Source organism: Ursus americanus, chromosome 15, assembly GCF_024610735.1.
Source record: "Ursus americanus isolate L20-20 chromosome 15, mUrsAme1.1.p, whole genome shotgun sequence".
NCBI lineage: Eukaryota > Metazoa > Chordata > Mammalia > Carnivora > Ursidae > Ursus > Ursus americanus.
In genome coordinates, this window is record NC_142141.1 from 35,276,534 (window position 1) to 35,294,756 (window position 18,223).

An 18,223-nucleotide genomic window follows, 5' to 3' on the forward strand; every position below is an offset into this window, starting at 1 on the left:
AAACTCCAAAGGAGGTAATTTAGTATCTTATTCATTATGGGGTTGACATATTTTAGACATTCATTTTAAACACTACCTCAGTTAATATAGAATATAAAATCTGTGGTTTAATCCCTCAAAAGTTAATAGTAATTCTTTTTTTGTCACACACACACACACACACACACACACACACACACACACACACACCTGTTCCCATCCCGGAGCCCACTTCACTCCTCTATCCTGAAATGAAGTCTTTGTTACTATTAGCCTGAACAGTTTTTTTGACTAGTACTTTGAAAGACATGTGTGTATACATTATAATAATTGCCTATAGCACTTAGTTTGAAGAGACAGAGTTTTGTGGTTATCAGTAATCTAAGAAAAAATGTCTATACTTAAATGTATAGTGCTATTTTTGGTTTCTCCATGTTTCACTGACAGGTCTAATACGTTTTCAAGTACTCGTCTGTATAAAAGTAGACTTTCATGATGAAAAATGCTCACATGCAGTGCCAAGTGATTAACTTAGTGTTTAAAAATATTGAATTATAGCAGAAAAGATTAGGAATGGTGTCAGTGGTCATAGAAATAATTGAGAAAATCATCTATAAATAATAGATACTACCAGACTATAAAATACCAAAATAATGTCAATACTGTAGTTTTTCAAGATTTTAGAATTAATCTTAGTCCTTATAAATTTGTACTATTGGTAATTATTGAATAATTTGGAGGAATTTGGACAGTTGTGCTGGTTGTAAACTGTGAATATCTAATTGTAAAGTGAATTGTCATTTCTAATTGAAAATTTTTTTTCAAGAACAGATTTCAGCTTCACATACTAAGTAAATACTGATAAATAATAAGGAAATTAGAAATTAGTATTAATAATTAAATATGGTCTAAAATTTCTTATACTTCTATTTCCTATTTATGCCTAGCTAGATTTGAAGGGGGGACGTCTCCCTAATAAAAATTTTTCTAATAAAGATTAGTAGCATAAGTACATTCTGTAAGACAGCGACATTAAAAGAGGCTCTTTGGAGGGATATACATTCTTACACTAGTTATTCTAACATCATGTGTACAAGTTCTTTTGAAATGGTAGCTTTAATAGTTTTCAGCTCTTTTATCCAGAGCTTGAGATCATTAAAGCTGAGTTTTTCAGGGCATATTAAAGTGTTCAACAGTGAGGTGTCAATGCTTATTTAGATTTGTCTACTGCTCTTTATAAATTTTTTTTCATTCCATTCAGAGGATGCCTTTTATCCCCACATTAAAGCACAGATCATTGAGCAATAAAAACTAATTAAATTCTCATCCAAATTACAACTGCACTTTTTGCATGGTAAGAGTGAGGTGCTGATTTTGTGTGAGATTAGCTTTGTAAACTACCTTGGGAAAAAGTCCTTTGGAATTAAGGTATTCCCCCTTTTGTTTCATGCTTCCAGTGTTGTCTAAAATTCACAATCCATTAAACATGGGAAAAAAAGTAGAATTAACTGAGAGAGTTTTTATGAGAAGAACTGATGGAATAAAAGAACATTTCAGGTTTTCCAAAATGTAAGTTGGGAAAGGTCTCCCTTGCCTCCCCATTCAGGAAATCCATTATCACCAGCTTAATTTCAAGAGTATCACTACACTGAGAGTTTCATTATAAAAGCGTGCTAGTGAAATGGATAGCAGTGCTTATCAGACAATATTGAAATCTGTGAGAATCTTTCTAGGAACATTTCTTTTTTCCTTTTAGTTCCAGGTTCCCAAAGTTTTTTTCATTCATAGTAGGTTTTTACAACTCACACAGAATGTGGATCTCCCCCCCCGCCCGGAGTATTTTTATAATGTAGGTGCATAGCTATGCCACAGCACGCATTAATTGCACATCTTGTTTGATTTTCTTTACAAAATATTTACTTTGAAAAATATAATTTATGCCAAAAAAGTATACCTTGTAATTTTGCCACTAAATAGGTTGATTTAGCACAAAATACAAAGTCTTGGGGCAGGGGGTTGGATAAAAATTTTTCATAGATAATAGTTGAAAAATGTTCCATTACTGGCCTGGCAGAAACCCTGAAGCTGCATTGTAAAACAAATGGTGTAAATTTTGAAAAGTGGTAAGGGATTGTGAAAAAATCTCAGACTTAATGCTCCCTAGCCACATGATATCCTTCTTTTTTTATTTAGTAATAAGCTGCTACATATTTGGAGGTTCTGGTGTTTGTAGGTCACTGAACAGACATTGAAATCTGATTTATATTGTATAACTGTAACATAGAAAGAAAAAGTATTTATATATTTTCCGTAAGACTATTTCATTGAGTTGTGTATAATTTAAAGAAGGTTTGTCCCCAAATGGTTTTGCTCACCTTGATTTTTTTTGTGTGTGGTTTTCTTGTTTTTGTATAATGTGTACAGTTTATGTCAAGGGCATTAAAAGCCTCCTGAAGCATAATCTTATCAAAGGGATACATTGTTAATAAAATGTACTTAAAATTCTTAAAACTTGTGTTCTCTTTGAAATTTTAAAACAATCAGTGTTGATTTGAATTACATACTACAGAGGCTGATAAATGTGACTCCCGGTAAAAATGATTTTTAAGTACCACAGGTAAGAGTCTAGTTCAATAGTACATTAGTGGCTATTCCAGATGTTTTAAAGTATCCGTACTTAAACATTCTTCGTAATCTAATCAAACAAATAGCTTTACAGGTTTTATTTTTAACTTCAAATCATTATAAAGTGTTTGAAAAAATGAGTCTATCTTTAGACAGAATAGTTCTGAATTTTTTGAGGAGATAATATACAACATAACTGATGATGGTATGATGATGACATTTCTGTGGAAGGTACCTGATTTCTCACGCAGAAGCTGTCCTATCAGATAGGCTATCAGTACAGCCACCTAGTGGCAAAAGAAAATACCACAATGGAAATTACCAAGGCTGGAGAACAAAATTCGGTGTCAAAGACAGGTCAAAGCTAGATTATAGTTGACTAAACGTGGTAAAATGTATGTCTCACTTTCAGAAATAGATTTGTTTGGATAGATAGGTCTTTAGGCACATTCCTGTATATCGTTTTCCCATTGCCTTCTGTATATGTGTGTTGTTCAACAGAAACATAGTTGGCCCCAAAATAAACTAAAAGCACACTTAATACATCAGACAGCTGGTCTTTGAAAAATGTGGACCTACATTTCAGCAAGTTTGTTTAATTTGAAAAAAACCCCGATTCTTTGGTATATAAAAGTTCTCAAAAGTAAAGTACTGTCTTAGTCCATTCAGGCTACTATAAGAAAACGCCACAGACTGGGTAGCTTACAAACAACAGAAATCTCTCTCTACAGTTCTGGAAGCTGGAAGTCTGAGGCCAGAGCGCTAGCACAGTTGAGTGAGGGCCCTCTTCTAGGTCCCAGAGTCGTCTTGTGTCCTCACATGACAGAAGGAATAAGGAGCCTTGCAGGGTCTCCTAAGACCATTAATCCCAAGTACATGAGAGCTCCAGCCTCGTGACCTAATCACCTCGCAAAGGCCCCATCTCTTAATAGCATCATCCTTGGGGGTTAGGATCTCAACATATAAATTTTGAGGGGGACAATCATCGAGACCGTAGCAACTACTTTTGTGTTGATTTCAACAAAAAGCAAAATATACTAAAACTTTGTCTCTTTAATGCTTATCAGAGGATTAAGTCAACTGCATTTGTTCAGTACTATAAATTGAATATATTTAGTTATTGTGTTGTAAATCGTTTAACCGCTAATTCTGAAGGCTTTTTCTCTTCTGTTTATCTTTTCAAGGGTTTCTAAAGTTCTACTTAATGCAAAATGTTTAATATGTTTTATAGATTCTTTGAGATGAAAGCCAGTTTTCTTTCCACGGAGCTCTTAGAAGAAATTCTAGATGTTGCCTGTTTCATCTTGATTTTCTCAATAAATAAACATTCTAGTGGAGAATCAGTTTCGCTAGAATCAGCATTGAGTCAGGTAGGTGCTAGAATGGGAGCAAGGTCCTTTGGCAAGTGCATGGTTCTGCTGCGTGGCTAGGTCCCTGCTCCGAGCCTGAGTGATCATGGACCCCTGCACGCAGCCAAGGACCACTCTCCAGGGTGATGTATTTGTAAGTCATTAATGCCACTCCTGCATACCATCAAAATACCCTGATATTTTTAAAGAACTATTAATTTGGCTTTGGGTACTTTTTTTTTTTTTTTTTTAAGTAGGCTTCATGCCCAGCGTGAAGCCCCGTGTGGGGCATGAACTTATGACCCTGAGATGGAGACCTGACCTGAAATCAAGGGTTGGACACTTAAGCACCCCTAGGTAAAATTCTTTTTAAAGGTATATTATGGTTATATTAGGAAAAGTAGAGCTTAGAGAAACACAAATATTTGCAGGTGAATCATATGATTTGCTTCCAAATATCAGGAGAGTGGAAAAGGGTATGGATGGGCTGAAACAGCTATGGGTTAGTAGCCATTGAAGCTGATGATACACATAAGGGTTTGTTAAACTATTATACTTTTGTGTCTTTTGAAATTTTCCAGGAGTATTTTTTTAATTCTAATAATTCTGACATGAATACAAATTTCAGCTTCTGAAGAACACTTCTTAAAGCAATGCTGTTAAGATGGCATATAGTATTGACAATTAAGGTTTTAAATATGAATGAATTTGATGTGATGGCCATGGGAGAGGGATGTTTATAGCCAAAACTGTAGTCATAGTGATAGTGTAAGCATAAAGTTACATAGCCCAGCATTTCCTATTGGTATGTTGCTATATTTCAGAAAGCCATCAGTTGCCTTAGGACAGCGATTCTCAAAGTTGAGTGTGCCTCCAAACGCCTGGGAGGGAGCTGATGAATATATAGACTCCAGGCTTCATGTCATGGAGATTCTGATGAGGAGGTGTGGAGCGGTACCCAGAAATTTACATTTTCAGTAAGCTCACAAGGTGATTTATTGGTTATACTTAGTTAGATTCTCATTTCACTGAGGTAGATAAAACACAAAATGCAGTGGAGAAATACTTTAATTAAGGCTTTGTGCAACAAAAATGACTTCAAAGTTTCATGGGTTATTTTTAAAAGAAAATCTATGAAAGATACTATTTACAAATCAGTCTTCACTGCCATTGACATTTCTTTTATAATTGTACCATGAGAAAGCAACAAAGAGGCTAAATGATGACAATACTGGCCCCCAAAGTCTTCTCCAAACTATCAGACTAATTGAGATACTCATTTGTACTACGTTAGGAGTACATAACCAGTTTTTCCAGCAAAAGGTTTCGTTCTATATAAGGAGAAAGTTGAAAAGCCTGAACAGAAGCCCTGGTTTGTGTTGGTATATTTAGGCCAGTTGGCAGCCACCTCACTTGGAGATGTGGATCTTTTGCTCTCACTCTTGGTTGTGTGTGTTGATGACACGGTGCAGGGCATTTGGTACCAGAGGCCTAGATGGTGTCATTTCCAGCACAGCAAACAAGGAACTCCCAATTATGCTTGCTTAGAAATGTGATAAACATAAAGCGTTGATGGTAGAAGGAAGAGAAAGAACGGGCATGTACTGAGCACCTGTTATGCATCAGGTGCATTTGTATATATTGAGTCAAGGACACAAAGCTGCTGCCGAGAGAATACGGAATTTCCCACTCTATGTAGCTTTTACAATTGTGTCTAAACCATGTCCAACAATGACGTTTCCTTTTATTCATTGTTAGCATAACAGGAATATAAATGAGACAGTGAGGGTGTTTTCTTGACCCAGACAATTGCAAAGACCAAAGGGTACTAAATGAAAACAGGTCATTTATATATAGTAGTTCTTGAAAAAAAGAGGAACCATAAAATGTGAATGGAATTAATAACATTTTCTTTTTTTCTATTCTGAGGTAGTTGTCAAAAAATTATGGTCAAAGACTGATGTCTACCAAGTAGGAGTGCTGTTGTCTTGACACTGAGTCAAGAGTCCCTTGCCAATCCCCCCTTTAACTGTAGTGCGTCAAGCGGAAAGGCAGTTGTGGGGGTCCGATTGATCATTCACGTCTTACCTTATCAGGTAAGGTCTGTGTGCCCAGAAGAGTTCGTTTTACTGCATCGATGAACTACAAATTCTCACTTCAAGGCAAGTCTAAAATCTATTTTACTCTCAAACATCTGTGACTTTTTCATTAAACACACCCAGAATAAATTAACATTGATAATTTATGGTCTAGTAACGAATCTTCTGTGGCCTTTACTGAGACCTTAAGTCTAGTTCCTTTACCCTTAAGATACTGGACATAGGGGTAAAACTTAAAGGAAACTTTTCCTTGCTAAAAACTGAACTTCTAGGGCCATAGCCACCCTGTCCAGTACTGAGTGGGCAGGGTCTATCCCCATGTCAGGTGCCAGGTCTACGTTCTAAAGGTAAGCCTGGAACACAGCGGCAAGGTAAGCCTATTCCCACGATCCCACCATTTCTACGGCAAGCCTGCTCCAAGGAGGGATTTTAAGTTCCATAGCTTCTGACCTTTGAAACCAAGCCAGACTGTAGTGGTCTCACGTGCCAACGGTGACCACTCACTGGAATTACGCGCCGAGGCCTTGGGGGATGCAATGGGGCCGGCGATGCTCCTTTTTTGCGTCTATGTAGCATAAAGGCATGAAATGGATATACTGATTAGTGGTAGTGTTCACCTTCCTCTAAAAGGGTAATGGAAGAGAGGCTGCTACTCCCACTCGAGGGAGGAGAGGCAAGACCCAAGGGTATGGCCATTTGCATTTTGTACTCTGAACAGAGTGCTGGCTCTGGTGGATTTGTGGGGAGACTGGACTTGTCTCCAGACGTGGGTGAAGCCAACTGGGACACATAATTTAAACTAGTTTCTCCAGCTGGAATTTCTCCCAGGGAGTTCATGTAGTTTTTTTCCAATGACTTTGGTAAATTTTCAGGTGATGTCAACAGTCCCAGCTGACTTGGTGGGGCTTTAGGGGGTACTGGGACATGGCCACAAGAAGCAGAGTCAGAAGCTGCCTGATTATAGGTAAAGTTCTCAAAACAGATGCAGGGTCCGGGGCCGGAGTAGCTCGTCTCTGTTGGAAGGAGGTAAAGGTAGGTGGGCTTGGTAGACTCGGTTTCTGTGAGTGACTTCCTAGTGCCTTCCTGCTTGTTTAGAACTTCAATAGAGTCTGGAACACAGTCTTTGATATTCATTATTGTTAGGCGAGGATTCTCCTGGAACAAACAAAACACATGCGAATATGGTGTGTGTGTGTGTGTCAGAGTATACAAAGTACGTGAAATGCGCTCAAGGCTTCAGGTTTTTGTGTGCGTTTCATCCATGTCATAAGTTAACTGGAGGTGGTGCTGCACACCAAAGGACTTCCCCTGGTGGAAGAAATCTCAAAGCTCCATGCACCCATTTCGTGGCTATGGGAGCCAAGGTGGCTGTTGCTTTGTTGTATCTTCCTGAAGAAGTCTAGAAAAGTATGATTACAGCCCCAACCCCGGATTAGTCTTTAACAGACATATGGCACACATACGATTCCCCAGCATGTACCTTGGATTTTATTAATGACAGAACACTGCTCTTGTAAGGGTCTGGAATATCAGGATAACACTTCTCCTTCATCCTAGAAAAGAGTGAAAATTGGACTGAATTTTGCGATATAGTGACTAGTTACGAGGACTCTGGAGTCCGATTCCCAGGTTCTAAACCTTGCTCTATCACGTACTAACTGTGTGACCTTGGGCAGGCTATCCTTACAGCTACTCATTGATTCAGTGGAGACAATTACGGTGCTCACGGTGGTGGCGTGAGGATTGAATGAGCTGTATGTAAAGCACTTAGAATGCTGCCAAGCACACAGTAGGTGAACTACCAGTATTAGCTGTGGTTATTGAACAGGTTTTTCAACAATGACTGCTGTTTTCCTTTATATTGGCCTGGAAAGCAAAACTGTTTAAAAATTTTCATATTTTCATCTAAGTCCCTGTCCTTTGCCTTTTCAGCACCTTCTCTCATTATTCAATGTGATTGCTAGCTTCTTAAATTCCTTTCTAGATTTTTTTCCTCTGACTTCTTGGATTAAAGTCTTCCCCACACACTTACCACTGACTTTTCAGGTAGCATATGATCATGAGGAGCAAAATGCAGAAAACCATAGGGAGTATGATACGGATCAGTATAGGGGCTGGAGAAGAAAACAGAAAGTGCTGTTTTTAATGAGTACTTTTCCGTCCTCAAAGGAACAAAAGTAAGTTTAAGATTGAAATTAATTTTACACAGTTATTATTCTTCAAAAGTCTATTTATGCAAGATTCAATTTGAATTCTGGCTGATGGGGTGGGGGTTCTACTAACCAAGCAACACGGGGGACCATCTGCTGTCAACACCTTATGACTTGGATTTGTTTCCTTTTTAAGATTTTTAAATTTATTCACTTAAGAGCAAGCAAGAGCACGAGTGGGGGGGGGGAGAGGGAGAGGGAAAAGCAGACTCCCGCTGAGCAGGGAGCCCTATGTGGGGCTTGGTCCCAGGACCCTGGAATCATGGCCTGAGCCCAAGGCAGACACTTAACCAACTGAGCCACCCAGGTGCCCCTCGTTCTGACAAATTGGATCACTACTAATTCCTCACTCCCTCCTTGTATTAGAATTACACTCCCCACCTTTGCCAAAGCTTCATGGTGGGGGGGTGTACTTTATCCCTTGACTGGGGGCTCAGTCGCATGACTGCGTTTGGCCAACGGGCTGGTGGTAGCTGTAACCCTAGGAGCTGCTGTAAGCGCCCTTGCACAGGAGTGCGGCTTGATCCGGGGACGGGGATGTGGTGGGTAATGCTGGCATTTTGAAAGGGAGGGCAGGCCTGGTAGATGCCCAGCCCAGTGCTATGAGGTAGCCCAGGGCTCTGGAGGCAAGGACTCGCAGAAAGGGAACAGGGCGCCGAAGCAAACACCTCCACAACTGGCTCCAGGTAGCCCTGACGGCAGGGAGGGGCCCGCCGCTCTCCTCCTGCCCCCGCTGTGGGGTACTTCGCTCTCAGATCCGTACTCCGACTGCTATAATTGGTTTTAAGATTGGGTTAATTATGGACTTATAACCTACTTGAGAACAAGCCTGGGGACCTAACCATGGTAGTTTCCAAGTTTAGGACTGGTTTTGCTAAACTTTTTACTGAAATGCCGTACTTGCGTTCAGAAAAGTGCTCATAAAGTAAGCTCGATGAATCTCACAAACCGAAAATAGCCATGTGACCAGCACACGGCTCAAGAAAAAGACCATGCTCAGCTCCCCAAAGAGCCCGCCTGGGGTCCCCATCCAATCATGATCCCCTCCCAAGGTAACCACTGTCTTGTCTGCTAACAACACAAATGGCATTTGCCTCCCTGTAACGGAACCTGCAGCAGGAGTCGGGTCTGGCTCCCGTCACGTAGCATGGCATCTGTGAGATTTGCCCACGTTATTGTGACTGTGGATGTCACTGTCATTGCTGTGATTATGCAACAATGTATTCTCCTCTTTAATAATAACCAATATAATCAATAGAGAGTCACGGCTAAATCTAAGGGAGGTTTAGCATGAGTAAGGGAGAAAAGGAAAGCTAGAAAATACACTTGAGGTAAAGGTAATTATTTGTACTATATATGTGTGTGCGCACACACACACACACCTCTACCAACTAAATGAATACCAAAGCTGGAATAAAAATAGCCTGGAAATTAAAATGTAAAGTTTTAAAATTTACCCCAAAACAGCAAGAGTGCTCAAATAATGGAAATTGTGGACTGAAATCTTAATCTGACTTGGAGAGTTCTGTCCTTTGCCTTGGAAACCTGAGGAGTGAGCAGCACCGAGCAGCCCTACCCGCCGTGGCCATTCTGTCCCCGCAGCCCCGCCACCTGCAGAGGGACCCTGCCTAAGGCCCGAGCCCGCTGGTACCTGCAGGCGGGCTCTTCAGCCGGTCTGCCTCTCAGGGAGGAGTGTCCTCCACAATCCTCTGTGTGATCCCTGCTTCTCCCCTTCTTCCTCCATCGTTCTCCACTTCCCGCACCACCTGCCCGTTGGCTGGAGGTCTGCCTTTACCGCCAGCGGGCTCCCGCTCTTCTCCCTGCCCTCCTCTTTCTCCTTCCTCCAAGCCAAATGCATTTTGAAAAATGGATCTCTCTACCTCACTTGCCTCTCCCAGTCGGCAAACACCAGGCTGGTGAAGGAACCCTTCTTGCCCCTGCCCAATCCTCAGCCAACAACCCACCCCACCACTCTCAACTGCCCCCAGAAAGACAAAGTCAGGAAGCAGTTGGTTCACCACTGAGGGAAACCATCTAGAAGGCCGGCTGCAGAGAGCAGCTCTGCTGAGGGCAACAGCCGCCCTCCTCTAGACAGATGGTCTGGGGCTCTTCTGAAGTGGACCCGAAACCGTGCCTTCTGGGATTTTCAACCCGTTTTGGGACTGAGTTCCAGGGAGTGCCTCAGGGCCACCGAGACAGGCCAGAGGAAGGTTCCAGGTTGTAAGTCAGTCAGATTGGCCCCACTGTTTTCTGGTTAATGTAATGAGATTCTGTGTAACATTTTTTCTGAAACTGAATCTCATCTGAAGAGAAGAAAGGTTTAAAAACTCCTGATCTCGACAAAGCCCACAGCAGTATGTGTGTAATCTGTTCGTTTCCCAGCACCACCTAAGGGAGAAGTTTTGATTCAGGAAAACTCACAGTATTCATCCGGAGTTGTGACCTTCGTGAAAGCGCCATGGGGGCCCTCGCCAACACTGGTGTATGGGGTGACCAAAAACTCATAGAAGGATTCTGGCTGTAAGTTTTCCACGACAAATGTCTTTTGTTTCGGGTTGTCAATTTTGTATTTGCAACACACTGCATCATCTGTAATTAAAAATTATTTTCAGGAAAAATAATTATGAAGAGTGAGAGCGAGATCTTGTGACAGGGTTGGGCACTAATACTCTTATTGACTCAGCTCTGTCAACATCTTAAATCAATCAAAAATTGAATCATGATTCCATCACTCTGGGTCACTGGTAAAAATTTTTAGGAGATGGCAGGCAAAGCAGAGCAACCACGAAACAAGGGATGCTGGTGATCCAGAAAGAGCATGCGAATCTGGAAGACACAGTAAGAGCTTGAGAGAGACTTAAAAATACATTGTCATAACCTTTAACAAGGTCAAAGGAGAAAAAGAAAAAGGAGTTAGCAAGAAAGTTTCATAATTGTCAGGTTAAGGAGCTGACGGTACTCAAATGCTTCCAAAAATACCAGGCACTTTAAGTAAGTTCCAATACTGACCCCCACCATCTTGCCCACTAATTTGTTGAAGAGCAATTGGACCATAAAAGTATGCAAGAACAGGATTCAGCCTGGCCACGGTCACACATGACCACCTTTCTTTGTTTCTGTTGTTGTTGTTCTTTTTTATTCAAGATTTTAATTTACTTGACAGAGAGAGAGCACAAGCAGGGGAAGCAGCAAAGGGAGAGAGAGAAGCAGGCTCCCCGCTGAGCAGGGAGCCCAACTCGGGACTCAGTCCAGGGACCCCAGGACCACGACCTGAGCCGAAGGCAGCCGCTTAACAACAGAGCCACCCAGATGCCATGGGCACCTTTCTAATGGTTTTGCATAGTGAGGTCTTGAAAGAGTAAACAAACAAAAATGTCACCTGAAAGAACTGCCTTTTCCCATCCTGAGTGGCACTGCCCCGCCTTGGATTTCAGGTAGACGTGGTACCCTTGTATAAAACTGGGCTGGGATTCAGTGGAATAATCCTTCCAGCTCAGAGTGAAGGAGTGGGAGGTCAGGTTACTCATGACTACTTGCGGGTTGTCTGAAGGAGCTAGGAAAGGAAGTTGGGGTAAGAAGAGTCATCACCTGGAAATAATCTCCGAGCACTCATGTAAACTAAAAGCAGAGCCACAGCCAAGTCTGGAGCCTGTAGGCACTTATGCCAAGTTCAGGGGTTTTCCCTTTTTCTCTGGGGCTTTCATGCCTTGACACGGTTTTGTGAGGGCTGGGAAGGAGTCGAGCCATCTTCCTGTCCAAGCCTGGCCTTTCACAGGTGAAGGAAGGGACAGCCAAGGACATTCAACCTCTTGCACAAGGTCACACAGTGGAAAAGAGAAGAAACGGTTTCTTAGACGTCATTCTGCTCTTGAATTCTAAATAGTGTTTGACAGAAGACCCTGCCAGAGAACAGACTGAAGGGGGTATTTGAGGAACTCTAGTTCCCAGGTGGTGACAATGCCAAGCCATCCAAGTGTCACTGGAATACTCCGAGAGTGTTTATTCCTGAGCCTGTTTCCCACACACGTGTGTACGCCCAGTGTGCACACGGACATGCACACCAGCAACACACCCATGTGTCTCAGATGGCGCCCACAATGGTGCTGTGGGAGACGTGACCTGATCAGTGTAAGGCAGGGGAGGTCCCCAGTGCCCAGATTTCAGTCGGATCAAATGGCCTTCCGTTGCTGGTGGAATCACAGTAAAATTTCTGGGGGGTGATTTCAAAATAGGTGTCAAAATTCTTAAAAAATTGTAAAAGAAATGAGTAAAATCAAGCCTTTTGGCTCAAGTATTCTATCTCTAAGACTTCATTTAAAAACCATTATTGTGGATATGGATGAAAATTTCACTAAAATGATGGTGACTCAAAGGGCATAAGAGATTGGGCTAAGGATACCAGGGACTGAGCACTGCAGGTGGAAAGACACCTGAAGATGAATTTTGTAGTTTATAGTTGAAAACACTGTCATCATCCTGAATGCCCGCCAACAGGTGATTTGACACATGCAAACAATTACACACTTTGCAATGAGGCAGTTAAGTAATACTTAGTGACATGACTCAAAAACCGCATAGAGTAGGATCCCATTTTTATTTAAAAATGTGTATCTGTACAGAGAAAGGAATACCTGGATATACATCAAATACTAACTCTGCATATTTGCCTCTGGTGGTAAAATTAGCAATGAGTTTGTTTTCTTCTTTTGCATAACATTTTATAAATTGTCTCTACTGAAAATGGTTTATAGTTTATGATTAAAAATATTTTTTAAGAAAGACCTAATTACCAGAATAAATGGGACACTGAAAATTAGGAAAGGTACTGAAATATTCCTAAGCCCATGGCTAGGATCTCTGCATCGTTCTGAACAAGTCTGCCCACGGACACATTACGTGCTGTAAACTTACCCAGTTCCTGGGAGTATCCTGTTTTTTTCTCTAGTAAATAAGGAACGCTTTCTGTAGAAATTCCATAAATTCTGAAGTTGTATCGGACCCCTGGTCTGAAAGCACCTAGGGAAGAAAGGTCAATAGATTTTCAGTAACACAGAGTGACATTCTCTTTATTTCTGAAAAGGAACAGAATAAGAAATGAATTGGTGTCTCCTAAATGATTTCCTCCTTAGGATTTCTGCACTTCATCTCCACCACCTTTCTTGCTTCCGTTGGACTTGGAGTCCTCCACTGTCTCCAGCGAAGGCTGCAGTGACTGTCCTCTACCCCATCCTCTCCGACAAGAGCTCTCCAACGCCCTCTAGTCAATGTGCATGAAACCAGGTGAGGAATTCAACCAGACACAGAACCATTTTAAAGTCTTTTGTGACTCCAAGTCCCTCCAGCAACTTGTCTTCCCTCACCCCCACGAAAGCTGAGCATCTGGAAGGCTTTGCTGGCACTTCTTTGCTTTCCCCTCACACCTGCACCTCTGCAATCCACCTTCAGCACCCGCCACACCACCACACTGCTCAAGTCGAGGGCAGCCTCGCTTCCTCATCCCCACCGGCAAGTGAATGCCCTCCCTAGCTCTGAACGCTGACAAGTTCCACATCTTTATCTTAAGGCCAGCAGATGGCGTTGCTGACCCCTCCACTCAAGCCATGAACCTAGGCCTCTTTGCTAAACTAGCAATCTTGAAATTACAACTCCAATGTGGCAGGTAAGAGGTCAAATTCTGTATTTTCCACTGAAAGTGAAGGAGTTGACGATTGACTACCACAACTCTATGTCCTAAATGTCTCCCAAATCCCTACATTTCTTTGCTTTTGTAAGTGAGGTTATAATGCCCCTTTGCCATCTATTTGAGACCACTGATTTCGAGGTACAAATTCATAAAAACCATGAAAACCTATCCCAGCCTGAGGTCCAGATAATCTCTGTAAAAGTAGATTGAAGGCCTAATCTTAGGCCACATCACTATCACATCTGAACTCCTAGCACCCATGCTGGATTTGTCATTTCAAAATTACTAGTTTAGCACAAACTCGCTGTGAGATGGTCCAGAGGTCCTAGTTGAACTTGCTGCGAGGTGGAGGGAAGAAGATGGTAATATGCAGGGTTCATTCTTACCTGAACTAACAACTGTGCTTGTGGTATTGGGACCTAGGTTTTTCCACTGGAGATCACAGAGCGGGTCCCGGGGATGGTCACACCAATCCACGACGTAGCCTGTGACGTTTCTGGGTTGGGGTTTCCAAGACAGAGAGAATCCGTCCTCTGTGCCTTTAACTCTTTCTTCTTCAACTTCTGCTGTACATTACAAATAGAGCCATGCTTCAGATATAATGAATTGTACATTTTTAAAAAAGTGTTTAAAGAAGAAAATCAACTTGAACATCACTGTCTCTGACAATTAAGAGCCCTATCACTTCAGTGGCTACAGAAGCTTGTGGGCGGGGTAATGTTTCCATGGGTGTTTTCCTGCCTCACTTCCCAGCAAATATTCACTTCTGCCCTTTGGATGCCTCTTGTCCTAATCTTCTGAGACCCAACCAGACTTCAGTCCCGAAAACAAGGGTCAGCAAACTACTGCCAGCAGGACAAACCCAGCCTCCAAAGCTTGCTTTATGACCCTTGAGCTAAGAAGGGGTTAAGATTTTTAAAGAGTTGCAAAAAAAAAAAAAAAAAAACCCAAAAAACAAAGAATATAGGATATAGAACAGAGGCCGTATGATCTGTGGAGCCTAAGATATTTACTATCAACTATCATTCCCTTTACCCAACAAGGAGCTGACCCCATGTCTGGTACTTGATACTTTCAAAAAAAAATCTCTGTTGAGCAAATAAGTAATGCTGGCTGCTCCTGAACGAACTACTACTTCTTTGATGTTGGGGGTAGAAATTGAGTGAGACTGACAAAAGAAAAAAGTCCAGCTATGGACTAATTTGGATTATGGAGGGACGTGCACAGTCCTCATGACCCAGCTGCCACCTCAACATATTTTATATGTCAGCGTCGCTTTCAGCCGGAAGCAAGTGATATGATTCCAACGGACTCCCAATTCTACTGATTTCAAGCAGAGTCACCCTATACCTCGGGAGGTGAGAATTTCTCCTATTTCCCGAGGCTGCCTTCATAGCTTGCCACTGTTCACAGTGGCAGTGGTCCCAGCTGGTTGCTCGAGTGAGAGCAGAACCAGACCGAGGAGTGGGCCTGCAGGCAGCTGCTCAGAAAAGCAATCAACGACGAGCACATACTGCACGGTACAGACTTAACTGAACATTTACTCATTATTCATCTGCAATTTGAATTTAACTGGGCCTCCTGCACTTCCTCTGGCACTCCTAATTACAGCTGGACACTGGTGTGAAAGCACAGTGCTCTTAATTTTTCTAGTTATTATTCAGCTGGGGATACCTGAAGAAACATGTAGCTCTAGGTATAAGACAAAGGGTTCCCTGTGAAGGCCTTTGCATATACCACCTACATGGCTTCCTTCTCTTCTTCCATTAGAGAAGTAAATCTCTTTCACATCGGAGCTGACATTTTTCACTTTATTTATTCACACTGGCTAAAATTTCATCCCACACTCAGAATCATAACTCTTATCAAGCTGCTTTTCGAAAATTGCAAATATGTTTTGAGAAGTAGAGATAGAGGAGGGAAGGAGAAAGGAAATCTTTTTCTTCAGTCATTCACACTCTAGCATGAATTGGTTTAACCTTAACAGTCAGCCTCATAGGGCATCAGTGACTTTATCCACTGTGGTGATCTAAGAATGTGGGCCACTTAAGGAAGGCTGGACAGAGCCTCACAAGGGAAGGTATGGGGGTCTGAGGGCAGGGTGTGGGGAAGGAAGGTAGGGTAGATAGAGAAGACCCCCAACAGCCAAGTGCTCAGCAGTGTTGTTTGGACTGGGCCTCATGCAAGGCAGTCTTTCTTTTATCTATCAGCTCCCCTAGCGTGAATGAAATGCCCACTTTTCCTCATCTTGTCCTAATGAAGACACAACTTTTCACTTTTTCTTTTCTTCTTCTTAACTCATTTTTAAATTTAAATTCAACTAATTAACATATAGTATATTATTAGTTCACTTTCTTTTCTAATGCAGTTTTTGAAGAGCAAAGGTCATGTGAGGTAACTCCTTAGTTTTCCTTCGGTGCCACAATCCGGATTTCTTTTTCTTATTTGACACACTGGATAGTTCTAAAAATAAATAAAACACCGCCGCCCTCCAATGTCGCCTACGTAACCCAAATATAAGCCTAACTTGGAAGCAAGTATAACCCAGCCTGCTCAGCCCCTCCAGGAGGGTCTGGAAGGGGTTGCAGCAGGAAGTAAAGCTCAGCATTACCACAAGCACAGGAAAGACCGCGGATGTCGATGACATTCTGTCCGCGCATGCGCGGTCGCACAGAGCGCCTCTGTGCGTGCGTGCGCGGGGGAGCGGGGGTGTGCATGGGGGGTTGTGGGGGGTTGTTTCCGGGGGCGGGGGAGGTGTGGATAGTGTGTCCAGCCTCTTCTCTCAGCTGTCTCAAGCAGGTGGTTCTCGTGGCTACTGGTTGTACTTGTAAGGTCATTTCCCCCTCATCTGGTGTCTCACAGGCTACGGGACTAGGCAGTTACCATCTTTCATTCTGCAGCTTCTGCAAAGCCTTCTGGAAAGATGATGCCAGTCAGTTCTTTCGTCACCTCTGGCAATGCTCATGGGCTCTTTCCGGGTGACAAAGACTGACAAAATATTTTACAATAAATGCAGCCCATATTTCATAAGCTACAAAGCACGTTTAGAGCGACTCCAACTCTCAGTGGAGACTGCTTATTGGTGTTGCATTTACTTGGGTAAACGTGAGAAAATTCTCTGAATTTGTTGAAGGATTTCAGGGCAGCGTTGCCCTGGGCTGTGGCTGAACATTCATTCACCCCACACTGAGGAGGGATGTCCCCAGGATACCTGCAGCCGGCTTAGACCGAAAGAAAAGGACAGTGTGTGGCAGCTAGACATTTTGTCTCCCCGGGTTATTGCCTTTCCAATTTGTCCATCCCTACTTAGTAACATCACCGATGCTTTCCCAGAGAATCAAAACAAAACAAAACTCACTGTTTCCAGGATCTCCAGAGACTATGATGACTGAAGCAGGGGACGTGCCCACACTGTTATTAGCTGTGACGTGGATTTGGTACAAACACTGATCAAGGATTACTTCTGTGCCATTGGCTGGAGCAGGAATGGAGAGGAGCTTCGAAATGGATGATCTGTCTAGATTTTCTATAACTATATTATAGAACAGAATCTTCCCATTGGCCTGCAATTTCGATAGTGGCTGAAAAAAATATGGATCATCATTTCAGAATGGGCTTTCCTTTGAAAGGAGTTTGCATAAGTACTTTTTTATCTTTTCTGTCCCTCAGTTGCCTTACACACACACACACACACACGCAGACACACACACACCAGCAAATTAAATAAACACTCTAAACCAAGCTTGAAATCAGGCATTCCACTCTAACTGAAGTTGAGTAGAGAAGGGGATCATTTGAGCTCCTCAAGAGCATAATGTGTCCAGAGAAGAGGGACCAAGCCAGAGAGGAAGGGGTTCTCTTCAGCCTGGATAAGGAGTCCTTGGGCGCTGAGCCGGGAAGACACAAGCAGATGCTGGCAGGTGGGGCCTGGCCCCTGGCCTCCCCTCCTCCTGCAGGCATCTTCTCCCTGCACAGTTGTGCCCTGAGCCTTTCATGGAGCACACAGCTCCCTCCAGACCGTCCTCCAGGTTCAAGAGAATTCCCTGTCCACACAGTCTCAAACCCACTGCCAGGGCCTGTCCTTCCAGCCTGCCCTCTCAAGGGGCCTGGTGCACCCCTAGGCCTGAGAATGGACTGCGAGCAGCTGTTTGCCGGGGTATGGCCAGAGCCTGGACACAAAGACTGTGCCCACGTGTGAGTGCCGGGCTCCTTGCAGAGATAGCCAGCCTGGAGTGGGAAGGACACCCAGGGGGCCATGGTTGGGGGTCAACTCTCCCA

The 18,223-nt window shown here is 42.8% G+C and overlaps 1 protein-coding gene across 3 annotated transcripts in view; it reads right to left on the bottom strand.

Annotated features, from left to right (window-relative positions):
• Positions 1–5,003: 5,003 nt before the first annotated feature.
• The window catches only part of OSMR (oncostatin M receptor), a 49,295-nt gene continuing 36,075 nt past the window's right edge, over positions 5,004–18,223 (bottom strand). For 2 of the 3 annotated variants that reach the window (XM_045787303.2, XM_045787305.2), the window contains 8 exons: positions 17,304–17,526; positions 14,332–14,511; positions 13,174–13,278; positions 11,642–11,815; positions 10,684–10,851; positions 8,085–8,166; positions 7,533–7,605; positions 5,004–7,207 (listed from right to left, as the gene is read on the bottom strand). In XM_045787303.2, coding sequence (XP_045643259.1) covers positions 6,653–7,207; positions 7,533–7,605; positions 8,085–8,166; positions 10,684–10,851; positions 11,642–11,815; positions 13,174–13,278; positions 14,332–14,511; positions 17,304–17,526 — 1,560 coding nt within the window. In that variant the 3' untranslated portion in view covers positions 5,004–6,652. The remainder of the gene's footprint in view (positions 7,208–7,532; positions 7,606–8,084; positions 8,167–10,683; positions 10,852–11,641; positions 11,816–13,173; positions 13,279–14,331; positions 14,512–17,303; positions 17,527–18,223) is intronic. The other variant, XM_045787304.2, reaches the window with a different exon arrangement.